This window comes from Myxocyprinus asiaticus, chromosome 21 (genome assembly GCF_019703515.2).
Source record: "Myxocyprinus asiaticus isolate MX2 ecotype Aquarium Trade chromosome 21, UBuf_Myxa_2, whole genome shotgun sequence".
Lineage (NCBI taxonomy): Eukaryota > Metazoa > Chordata > Actinopteri > Cypriniformes > Catostomidae > Myxocyprinus > Myxocyprinus asiaticus.
This window is the reverse complement of record NC_059364.1, coordinates 1,679,559-1,692,266: the sequence shown is the minus strand read 5'-3', so window position 1 is coordinate 1,692,266 and position 12,708 is coordinate 1,679,559. Positions and strand designations below refer to the sequence as shown.

Here is a 12,708-nt window from a genome sequence, read left to right as displayed (position 1 = left end):
TATTTTTTTTCTTAATCAGAACATTTATTATGTAGCACAAAATATTTCTAAAGATATAACTATATTTAAGATGAAATTATTAGGTATCCCAACCTTTTTGACCAATGAATTTCCATGACTTTTCCATGATCTTTCAAGAGATTATTTAAAAAAATAATAATTTAATTGATTCATAACAATTTGAAAAATAATAATTTAGATTGAATTTGAACCACTTCGACTAATTAGTGGAAAAGAACATACTCAAAAGAATGATTACTGAAATCAGACATATATACAGTATATACTATATATATATATATATTATTTTAAATATATCAGCCTTTATATATATATATAATTTTTATTTGTTTTACTTATTTTTATTTTTTAACTGCATTTATATGGACTAAACTGCATAACTAAATTCATAAGATGAAATTATTTAATTCTGAACTTATTTAAATCAGAACTTCTGATTGAAGAATTAAATAATATCATCTTATAGATACATTTCCTTCATAGCTTTAATTGAGTTAGATACTTTTTGGTAGTAATTAGCAAACTACTTTTTCAAAAGTGTGACTTGACTGTAGTTTAAATACTTTAAGTTACAGTATGAGTAGCTTCAAAGTAATTTCCCCAACACTGAACAAAATATATTTTGTGAAAACGCTATAAAATAAAATTGATTTGACTGGGCTCAACTTGTCAGGATCTAATTTAATAATTTTTTAAGTAAAATGTATTAAGTCTGTATCCTGTATATCAGGCATTATACTCTTTAAATGTGTAACCATGACTAGATAAGAACTATAATGTATTAAACATATAAAAGTTCATGCAATTATAGTAGTTGCACATGGGGGCTTTATAGGCAGTTATATCCACATTTTTAAAACCTGTATTGCTAATATTATGAATGTATTTTATGTTTAAACCGGTAGACCAGTAATTCATATTCCTCAGTGCAATCACAGTCAGTCAATCCAGTAATGGACTGGTGATGTCATGCGGTAGAAACCTGGTCTGATTACACATATCACTGCATACACTGCAAAACATTTTTTTCTTAATTAGTATTTTTGTCTTGTTTTCCAGTATAAATATCTAAATATTCTTAACCCTTTAAGTTCTGAAGGTGCTTTTAAAGATTTCCTGTTTCATGGGCATTCCCAAAATTAAAAGCTTATAACTCGAACCCCCCCCCCCCCCCCCCCCCCACACACACAAAAAAAAAAAAAAAAAAAAACAAAGAAGGAAGGTCAAGTGTTTGGCATCAATGGAAAGAAAACTTTTCAATTTTTGTAATGATATAGATAATAATATATTCTAAGACTCTCAGCCTAAGAAACTTCAGAAAAATCACACAAAAAAAGTATATATCTCTGGGTGTAAATAACGTGGCTCTGAAAAAATTTTTGTTTTGTACCCAATCATGTCAACTGTATCTGAGGATATTGTTTGTGTTGATACGACAAAGCAATCAAAAGTTATAGCATTACAAAAATAATTTATCATAGTGTCCAAAAGCCTCACCAAACAAATAAAACATAATAATTGTACATAAGAACTAATTACACATGCAAACACAACAATGACTAAAGGTTTGTATAGCATGCAGACATGATTTTAGTAATGAGATTTCACAGAATGAGTTTCATTCTGTGGCATTTGAGTCATCATTGAGTCTGTGTCATGTACTTGGCGCCATCTCCTGGTGGTCATATGTAACATTGTGCTTCATGTGGATTATCTAATGATCTTATACATCTGATTACCTTGTGTGTGGGCTTGTTTGAAAGATAATCACCTCCTCTAAATAATGGTTTGTGACATTCTATGTTCCATTTATTTTTGTGAAGTTATAAGCAAAAACGCGGCATATAAGCAACACCAACATAATTGTCAAAGACATATACTTAGCTATTACTCGCTATATTTTTGTCTGTGGGTAAAACAAACAGACTGGTTGTATTCTACTCTTTGAGAGATTTCCAACAACATATGACACATGACTATTTGATGAGTCTGATGTTTTTACTGATTGCAATAATATGTACAGTGCAATTTTTTTATTATAAATGATCAAAACTGAACACTTCTGATTTCTCTGCAAATTTCAAAGCACTTGTTCAGTTTTGGTCATAATGTCTACATGCATTGGAAAGTAGAGCTTCTAAGCTTTCAAACGATACCTATTTTGAGTTTATCAGGACACTTAGACGATTATTTTGCGGGCCCATCCGAGCTTTAAGGGTTAAAACAAGATACAAATATTTACTTTAAAAGCAAAATGGCATAATATATTAAGTCTTGTTTTTAGAGAAATCTGACAGAAGTTAGTACATTTTATGCTTAAAATAAGAAAAATAAAAAATCTGCATATGGGGTAAGAAAAATAAAATTGTTTATTGTTTATTACCCTGTTGGCAAATAGTTTTTTCTTCTCTTAATCATAAACCCCACTAAATTTAGTTACATTTCTTTGAAAACAAGACAAACTATCTTATGACATTTTGCTTGTCAAGTAAATGTATCTGGTTTTAAGAATGTTTAGATATTTTTACTAGAAAGCAAGACAAAAATACGAATTAAGAAAATGATTTTTTTTGCAGTGTATTCGGTGTGTATTTGTTGTGAAGTCTTTGTTAATGCACACATTACCAACACAACTGCACGCAAGACTTTGACATTCACACAGCAACTAAATATCACCGCCTGCCCTTTAAATGTGCTATTATGATCATTTCAACTGGGTTTCAATATCAGCAGCTCAGTACGTCTGTCTGAAGATAACGGTTGGTTAAAAGAGCGATTGGAGGAGAAATCAATCGCTGACCTTAACAGAGGTCACAGGAATGTATTATTTGCCATTTCTTTTTCATTGTATAGAAAAGAGCAGTGTGAAGATTCAGCAAAATATCTTATTTTGAGGTCTACTGAACATTCCTTGGATAATAGTGATTTATATATATATATATATATATATATATATATAAAACACAGACCTTTTAGGCCTCAACTGGAGAAATAAAAAATTGCCTGGAACTAGAGGCAGATAATGTTTTGGAATAACATATTTCTAGTGATTTATGGATCATCATTTCATGTTGTTATTGATATATACGATATCAACATGACTGGAAGCCAAATCTCCCCCCGTTATATCTTCACGACACCAAACAATAATAATTAGATGGAAATGTCGATTGTACTCACAGTCTCTCTAGAGCGCCCAGACCGAGGAAAGAATTATTTTTCAGCACGGAGATCTTATTGTTGCTCAGGATTCTGAGGAGAGAAAACAACACAAATATACACAGATGTGACAAAAGCCATAAATACAGAAGAGGATTTACACACACCATTATTTATACAGCGACGGGTAAAATCTATATGACTTGGAGTGTGCCATAAATTTCCTGCGGCTGTGTTATATTAGTAGAGTATTTTGAGTCTTGTAAACATTTAGTAGAACAGCATTCGCAACCCAGTTTACTGTTTCACAGTGTGACATATTTTTCAGTGAAACAGGGCAGGGCTTAACTTAAACAACCAGGAATTGATACTTCACTAAGCTCCACCCCCCCTCGCTCTGACAAGCTTTGCAGAACTTCCCTTAGGAACGAGTGGGAGATTGTTGTGAACGTGTTTTTTTTTATTTTTTTTTTTATTTTATTTTTTTATTTGGAATGCCAAATTCCCAATGCGCTCTAATTTCTCATGGTGGCGTAGTGACTCAATCCAGGTGGCGAAGGACGAATCTCAGTTGCCTCCGCGTCTGAGATTGCCAATCCGCGCATCTTATCACGTGGCTTGTTGAGCGTGTTACCGCGGAGACGTAGCGCGTGTGGAGTCTTCACGCTATTCTCCGCGTCATCCACGCACATCACAACCACACACCCCACCGAGAGCGAGAACCACATTATAGCGACCACGAGGAGGTTACCCCATGTGACTCTACCCACCCTAGCAACCGGGCCAATTTGGTTGCTTAGGAGACCTGGCTGGAGTCACTCAGCACACCCTGGATTCAAACTCACGACTCCAGGGGTGGTAGTCAGTGTCTTTACTCGCTGAGATATCCAGGCCCCCGTTGTGAACGGTTTTTGAAAAAAATAATCTCATGAACTGAATGAATATTATTCTTACGTTAGCTGAAATGAAGAGTGACATTGCAAAGCACTTTTATCTGATGTTTTTGTAAAATAAATTGTTAACTGTGACTAAAAACTGTGGAGACTGTGAATTAGAAGCGAGGCAAATGATTATCCAAATCACTTGAAAAGAGAAAAGCATCACTAAAGTACAATTACACTTATTTCTGTGTAAGTGAACAGAACTGCTCATAACGTCTCTTAACACACTTACTATGATGCTGTGAACTCTTTATTTACTATCATCTTTACTAAGACCTGAATCAATTCATACATTAATTCATGTTACGTTTTAAGCTTTAATTTACCTCGCTTTAGGTAACTTAATTTACTAGGGCTGTCACGATTATGAAATCTGGCTGATGATTAATTGTCAAAAAATAATTGCGATTAAGCTTATTAATTGTCTGTTTCAGGACTTTCACTATTATACACTTTAAGAAGTCATTTATTTATATTTAACTTGGAATATTATAATAAAATAGGGATATATGCTTTCCTTTAAGACTTAAAAAAAAACTTGGAAAATATTGCACAGGGGTGCAGAATAATATGAAATAATATACATTTTAAATATCTAAATATTATCAAATACTTAAAACATGTCTCTCTTTGTGGTCATCTTTAGTCTTGGTCCATTTTACATTTACACTGTTGTTTTTGAAACCCAGCCAATCTGAATATCAATTATAATATAATATAATATAATATAACATAATAATGTAATGTTATATAATGTAATTATTTTATATAACGCAATGCTGGCCCCCAATCGGGCTAATCAGCCGAGGAGAGGGATAAAGCCAAGCCGGATGCGGCAGTTCGGGAGAGAGAGAGCCACACGCAGCTGCCGTGTGTGTTTATGTTTGTGTCTTTGTAAGTTTTCATTAAACATTATTTTGACTGTTCAGCTGGTTCCCGCCTCCTCCTTGCCCATTTTAAACCCTGATACATTGGTGCCGAAACCCGGGAAGGAGGAGGAATGCGCTGTCGTGGAGTCCTCGCCACTGCCGTCCGCCCAAAGGAGCAGCCGCTTCCGGCTGCCTGGACGTGGAGGAATGGCCGCCGTCTGCGAGGGGAGGAGGGGCTCGCTTCTGGCTGCCTGGAGCGGTGGAGCCACTGCCAGGGGCGGAGGGGCTCGCTACCAGCCGCCAGAACACAGAGGGGCGTTCCATCCGCCAGGGGTCAGAGGACCCGCTCCGGTCCACCCGGGGAGGATTGGCTGTCGTCCGCCAGAGGGTGGAGGAGTGGTCGATGACTAGGCGACGGCGTGTCTGGAAACCGGCGAGCAATACATTTCTATCCCCTCTCTCTCTCATTGTCGCTCCGCCTTGCCCTTTCCCTCTCCTCTTTTCCCTCCCCTTGTCTCCTTCCCTGGTCTCGAAAGGTGTGTAAAACCTGCCGGCAGGCGCAGCCAGAAAGGCAACGCCAAATACTGTGCGTATCCTCTCTGGATACATCGCAAATTGACGAATATTAATGCATTTGTTCTGAGGTATCACTATTATAAGTGCAACATTTTATTTCCATAGCTCTTTTTGAAAATGTCTATTATATCCTGTTTAAAACTACTCAAACACACATGAATCCAATAGACTCTCATTAGAAAAAAAGCAAACACATGTCAGGTGAAAATGGTGGATGACAACAATTGCTAATATGTGACTGGTCAGTAATAAATTTAAGGTGGGGCTTAGCAAAGGCTCAGTTGATTGGATGGTCAAAAGTGGGTGTTCCATACCACAGTGAAGGTTTGTATGTTTGTAAAGCAAGAATGCAAGTACATACAATGGGAGCATGCGCTTGCAATGCGTTCTTGTCTGCATTAAAGCCCCTGTGTAAAGTAGCTTTCAGGTTTAAATCACAACAGAAATAAACTAAAAGCACAGTGAATTATTCATAAGTTAAAAAATGTAATTTATTCAGACTGTAAATGCTACAGTCACCACACAATGGTACACTCATGCTACAGACACGAGGTCTACCTGCATGGTCTACCCGTGTGTGTGTTACTTATTTACTGTACATGCATGACAATACATACACCGACACTGTTAAACAATCGAGGTCAGGTCTCTCTCTCTCTCTTGGGAGTTAATCCAGTAATGCATCAGACTGACTGCATTCGTCCTGATGCATTTCGATGAAGCAGCAATGCAGCATTCACAAACAGCTGATCAAGCACTTTCTGTCACACACGCATGAAACAGAGCAATAACATACCAGAGAAAACACGCTCGGATAGACATTACATGAAACATTTTTATTAATAATAAGTTGCTGAAGTCTTCTGCATCTCAGATGTTTCTCCTAAAAAAAAAAAAAAAGACTCCAGTAATCTCACATATGTCTCCTCTTGAGTTTCACAAGCGATCTCAACAATGTCTCAGTTTGTGCTTAGATTTACCAAGATATCAAAGTCGGCAATCAAAAGTCAGAGCTCTCAATATGAACTCAAATACTTCTCATCAAATTCTCCCAAGAGCAAATGATCTGAGCTATTATCCACATTCATTTGTTAGCTCTATACTTTTACTGAATGTCAACAATTGACTTATTTGTGTTTGCAAAGACACGTCCCTAATGGAACTAATGACAAAAAAAAATTATAAATACATAGAAAAAAAATCTTCAGACTTTTAAGCAGAGACAGATTTTCCCAACAGATATACACACAGACTTACATACTCCTGTCATGTGTGTGTGCCTGTATTATTCAGAAGGTATTAAGGTTGTCAGTAATTAGAGTGACTCTTGTCAGGTGACACAAGACAAAACAAACACTCATTAATCTACAGACAATCACCACACATACAGTCTTTACTTACAACCTTGAATCATATTGCAACGTGCTGAAGTACAGTATGTTTTAATGCTTTATGAATAAATATGAATATATATATATATATATATAGAGAGAGAGAGAGAGAGAGAGAGAGAGAGAGCCTATTAGTCAATCAATGAATTTGCATATTTTTAATTACGACACTACCAGCAGTAAAACTTGTTGACAAATTTCTAGGAAAATGAGGTCATGTGAGAAGAATGTCATGATTTTACATTAATGAGGATAACCTAACCAGGAGTTTTCCTGTTTAATTTTTTTAAAATGTAAATTTTTTTTTTTTTGTTGTTGTTTTGTTTTTGTTTTTTTGTGTGTGTAAAAAAAAAACAAAAACAAAAAAAACATTTAATATCTCCACTCAGTTGTCAGACCCAATAATTTGAAATGTTTACAGGGGTCATATCATATATATATATATATATATATAATTTATTTATATATTTTTTATTTTTTATTATTTATTTATTTATTTTTCTACTATTAAGTCTGTGGAGTGGTTAAAAAAATTAGTTTAATGAGGTTACTGACTTCAAATGTATCATTTTACATTGCTTTTGGGAACTATCGGTTATCGGCAAAAACCTATGTCGATAGTTGGCAATAGATTTTTCATGATTTCGGCATTTCAAAATAAGAGTCCCCTGCGTTTCGCATTTATACTTAAAGTCCCTCGTTATGCACCAAATCCTAATTTTTTTCTGGTTATTATTGGGATTTTGGTTGAACAAAAAAACTGCATCTGGGATTTTATTCATTTTGGACACATTTTGACTTTCTATAAATCGATTTTAAAAACTATCGGCCGATTAATCAGTTATCGGCCTTTCCCACCACCTTAGTTATTGGTATTGGCAAAATCCACTATCAGTCGACCTCTAATATATATATATATATATATATATTTATATATATAGTTTTGGCAAGTCGTTTAGGACATCTACTTTGTGCATGACACGAGTAATTTTTCCAACAATTGTTTACAGACAGATTGTTTCACTTTTAATTGACAATATCACAATTCCAGTGGGTCAGAAGTTTACATACACTAAGTTAACTGTGCCTTTAAGCAGCTTGGAAAATTCCAGAAAATGATGTCAAGCCTTTAGACAATTAGCCAATTAGTTTCTGATAGGAGGTGTACTGAATTGGAGGTGTACCTGTGGATGTATTTTAAGGCCTACCTTCAAACTCAGTGCCTCTTTGCTTGACTTCATGGGGAAATCAAAAGAAATCAGCCAAGACCTCAGAAAAAAAAAATTTTGGGTCTCCAATTTCCAAACGCCTGAAGGTACCACGTTCATCTGTATAAACAATAGTACGCAAGTATAAACACCAGGGACCACACAGCCATCATACCGCTCAGGAAAGAGACACATTCTGTCTTCTAGAGATGAACATAGTTTGGTGCAAAAACTGCAAATCAATCCCAGAACAACAGCAAAGGACCTTGTGAAGATGCTGGAGGAAACAGGCAGACAAGTATCTATATCCACAGTAAAACGAGTTTTATATCAACATAACCTGAAAGGCTGCTCAGCAAGGAAGAAGCCACAGCTCCAAAACCACCATAAAAAAGCCAGACTACAGTTTGCAAGTGCACATGGGGACAAAGATCTTACTTTTTGGAGAAATGTCCTCTGGTCTGATGAAACAAAAATTGAACTTTTTGGCCATAATGACCATCGTTATGTTTGGAGGAAAAAGGGTGAGGCTTGCGAGCCGAAAATCACCATCCCAACCGTGAAGCATGGGGGTGGCAGCATCATGTTGTGGGGGTGCTTTGCTGCAGGAGGGACTGGTGCACTTCACAAAATAGATGGCATCATGAGGAAGTAAAATTATGTGGATATTTTGAAGCAACATCTCAAGACATCAGACAGGAAGTTAAAGCTCGGTCACAAATGGGTCATCCAAATGGACAATGACCTCAAGCATACCTCCAAAGTTGTGGCAAAATGGCTTAAGGACAACAAAGTCAAGGTATTGGAGTGGCCATCACAAAGTCCTGACCTCAATCCGATATAACATTTGTGGGCAGAACTGAAAAAGCATGTGCGAGCAAGGAAGACCTACAAACCTGACTCAGTTACACCAGTTCTGTCTGGAGGAATGGGCCAAAATTCCAGCAACTTATTGTGAGAAGCTTGTGGAAGGCTACCCAAAACGTTTGACCCAAGTTACACAAGTTAAAGGCAATGCTACCAAATACTAAAAGTGTATGTAAACTTCTGACCCACTGGGAATGTGTTGAAAGAAATAAAAGCTGAAATAAATCATTCTCTCTACTATTATTCTGACATTTCACATTCTTAAAATAAAGTAGTGATCCTAACTGACCTAAGACAGGGAATGTTTTCTACGATTAAATGTCAGGAATTGTGAAAATTTAAATGTATTTGGCTAAGGTGTATGAAAACTTTTGACTTTAAATGTATATAAGTTTACCTCTAATACATATAAACCTGCATTTATGTATAAATTATATATATATATATATATATATATATATATAATTTATACATAAATGCAGGTCCACTGATACAGTCAAGAAAAAGTATGTGAACCCTTTTGAATTATCTGCATTTATGTATAAATTTGTCTTAAAATCTGGTTTGATCTTCATCTAAGTTGCAATAATGAACAAACACAATCTGTTTTAACTAATAACACACAAATTATTGTATTGTTCTTGTACATACTGAATACATCATTCAAACATTCACATTGTAGGTTGGAAAAAGTATGTGAACCCCTAGGCTAATGCATAAAAAAAAGCAAATTAAAGTCAGGATTTGGCAAACCTTGCATCAAATTAATGAAACGAGATTGGAGGTGTGGGTTAGAGCTACTTTGACTTATAAAAATCACTCAAACATTTTGAGTTTGCAATTCACAAGAAGCATCTGCTGACGTGGACCATGCCTCACAAAAAGAGATCTCAGAAGACCTACGTTCAAGAATTGTTGCTTTGCATTAAGCTGGAAAGGGTTATTAAGTCTTTTTTTGTTAGTTTTTTTAACATTTTTGTCATTTTACATTGACTTTATTTTAACTCATAGACGTTATAAAATAGCATTACAAACATAATGATAACCGATGAGCGGTTTATTTACTGTACATCTTTTTACTTTTTGTGCTACTTGGATTGCTTGTTGTGCCTGGAATATATGGTGACAGTCACGAGTGTATTGTTTACATGTGCGACCAGTTGATTGCGTTAGCGATTCCTACACTACTCAGAGTAAGAGTAAGGTAAGAGACCAACAATCCCGGAGGAGCTAAGGAGGAGATGCCGGGACCGCAGAGCCAGAGCGCTATGGAGAGGAATGTAGGATCCCTGGCAAATAAGATGGATGAGCTGTCAGCACTGGTGAGGAGTCAGAGGGAATACAGGGAATGTAGTAGTATGTGCTTTACTGAGACGTGGCTGCACGAACATATACTGGATTCTAATGCTACAGTGAGCGGCTTTCAAACAGTGCGGGCGGACAGAGACCTGGCCGCGAGTGGTAAGAGGAAAGGTGGGGGGCTCACAGTGTTTGTTAAAAGCAGATGGTGCAATGCTCGGCATATCTACAGTATGTTAAGGAACGTTTCTGTAGCCCAGACATTGAACTGATTGCCATAGGAATGTGTCCTTTTTATCTGCCATGGGAGTTTACATCTACCATTTTTGTTGCTGTTTATATTCCGCCTACAGAAAGCACGGAGGCAGCATGTGACGTCATACAGGCAGTCATAGCCAGACTCCAAACACAACAACCAAACGCTTTCATTGCCATTTCGGGAGACTTCAATCATGTCTCTCTTTCATCAATTCTGCCTACTTTTAAACAATTTGTGAAATGTTCAGCCAGAGAGAACAGAACACTGGACTTACTGTATGCCAATGTTAAGGAGGCTTATAACTCCACTGCCCTCCCCCCACTTGGAAGATCAGATCACAACCTGGTCCTGCTCACATCACTCTACAAGCCTGTTGTCCAGTGTCAAACTGTGACTATTAGGACAGTGAGGAGATGGACCCAGCAAGGGGTTGAGGATCTTCGTAGCGCCCTGGACATCACTGACTGGGATGCGCTGTGCAAACCACATGGGGATGACATTGACATCATGGTAAACTGTGTAACTAAATATATCAACTTCTGTATTGATAATTACCATCCCCACCAGTAAAGTTTGTTGCTTCCCCAACAAAAAGCCGTGGATTAACAGTGACTTGAAGGCTATATTAAATGACAAGAAGAGAGCCTTCAGGAGGGGAGACAAGGAGGAGGTGAGGCGCATACAAATGGAAGCTGAGGGAGAGTAGTGATACCTATAGTAGAAAACTGGAGAAGAAGCTGTGGAGGAATAGGGTTAAAGACGTTTGGAGTGGTATGAGGGAAATTACTGGCTTCAAACAGTCAGGGGTGTAATGGAGGGTAACCTGGAGATGGCTGACAAGCTGAATCAGTTTTTCAATAGGTTTGACTTTGGACCCCCTGCTATAATCCATTACCCATCGCCCCACAGCAACTCCTCTGAGCCTGCAGACACAGTGCTCAGCAGTCATTCTCATCAACAACCCCCACAGCTTCCTCCCTCACACACATTCACGATTTCTGACTCCCCCCAGGTGGGACTGACTATCATGGAGGATCAGGTTAGGAGGAAGCTGAGAAGGCTTCACCAGGCTGCAGGACCCAACTACATCTGTCCCAGAGTCTTAAGGGCATGTGCTGATCAACTGAGTGGAGTGCTTCAGCGTCTGTTTAACCTGAGCCTCAGCCTGGAGAAGTTGCCTGTGCTCTGGAAAACATCATGTCTGGTTCCAGTACCAAAGAATTGGTGTCCCACCGTTCTTAATGACTACAGACCAGTAGCACTGACATCTCACATTATGAAGACCACGGAGAGCCTGGTCTTGTCACATCTGAGACCCCTGGTCAGCTTATCGCTGGACCCCCTGCATTTTGCTTACTGCCCCCAGGTGGGGGGTGGATGATGCGATAACCTATATTGCTTCAGAGGGTCTATTCACACCTGGATAGGGCCGGCAGCTCTGTGAGGGTTATGTTCTTTGACATCTCCGGCGCCTTCAACACCATTCAACCAGCATTAATAGAAAGGAAACTGGAAGTAATGCAGGTTTACAGCCCCATGATTTTCTGGGTCACGGCTTACCTCACGGGTAGACCTCAGTTGTGTCCTAGCAGGTGGTTAGCAACACAGGTGCTCCTCAAGGAACTGTCCTATCTCCATTTCTGTTCACCCTCTACACTTCAGACTTTAGGTACAACACAAAGTTATGGCAAGTGCACAAGTTTTCGGATGACTCTGCTGCTGTAGGCTGAATCGAGGGTGGACAGGAGACTATAGAGTATAGGTATAGGACACTATTCAACAACTTCATGGAGTGGTGTGGAGCAAAACACCTGCAACTCAATATCACAAAAACAAAAGAACTGGTAATTGACTTCAGGAGAAAAAAGGACCAACCCTCTCCTGTCTGTATACATGGCTGTAACATGGAAATAGTGAACTCATATAAGTTCCTGGGGGTTCACACTGATGACAGACTCGATTGGACTAAAAACACAGAGGCAACCTATAAGAAGGGCCACAGCCATCTTTACTTCTTAAGAAGACTCTGGTCCTTCAATCTGTGTAATAAGATGCTTCAGATGTTCTATCAGTCTGTCATCACCAGCTCCTTGTTCTATGCTGTGGTGTTCTAGGGTA

General features: G+C 37.8%; 1 protein-coding gene across 1 annotated transcript in view; it reads right to left on the bottom strand.

Moving 5' to 3' along the window:
- Nucleotides 1–12,708, bottom strand: part of LOC127411916 (adhesion G protein-coupled receptor A1-like) — a 234,922-nt gene that overhangs the window by 201,474 nt on the left and 20,740 nt on the right. The window contains exon 2 of the mRNA XM_051647819.1: nucleotides 3,202–3,273. Coding sequence (XP_051503779.1) covers nucleotides 3,202–3,273 — 72 coding nt within the window. The remainder of the gene's footprint in view (nucleotides 1–3,201; nucleotides 3,274–12,708) is intronic.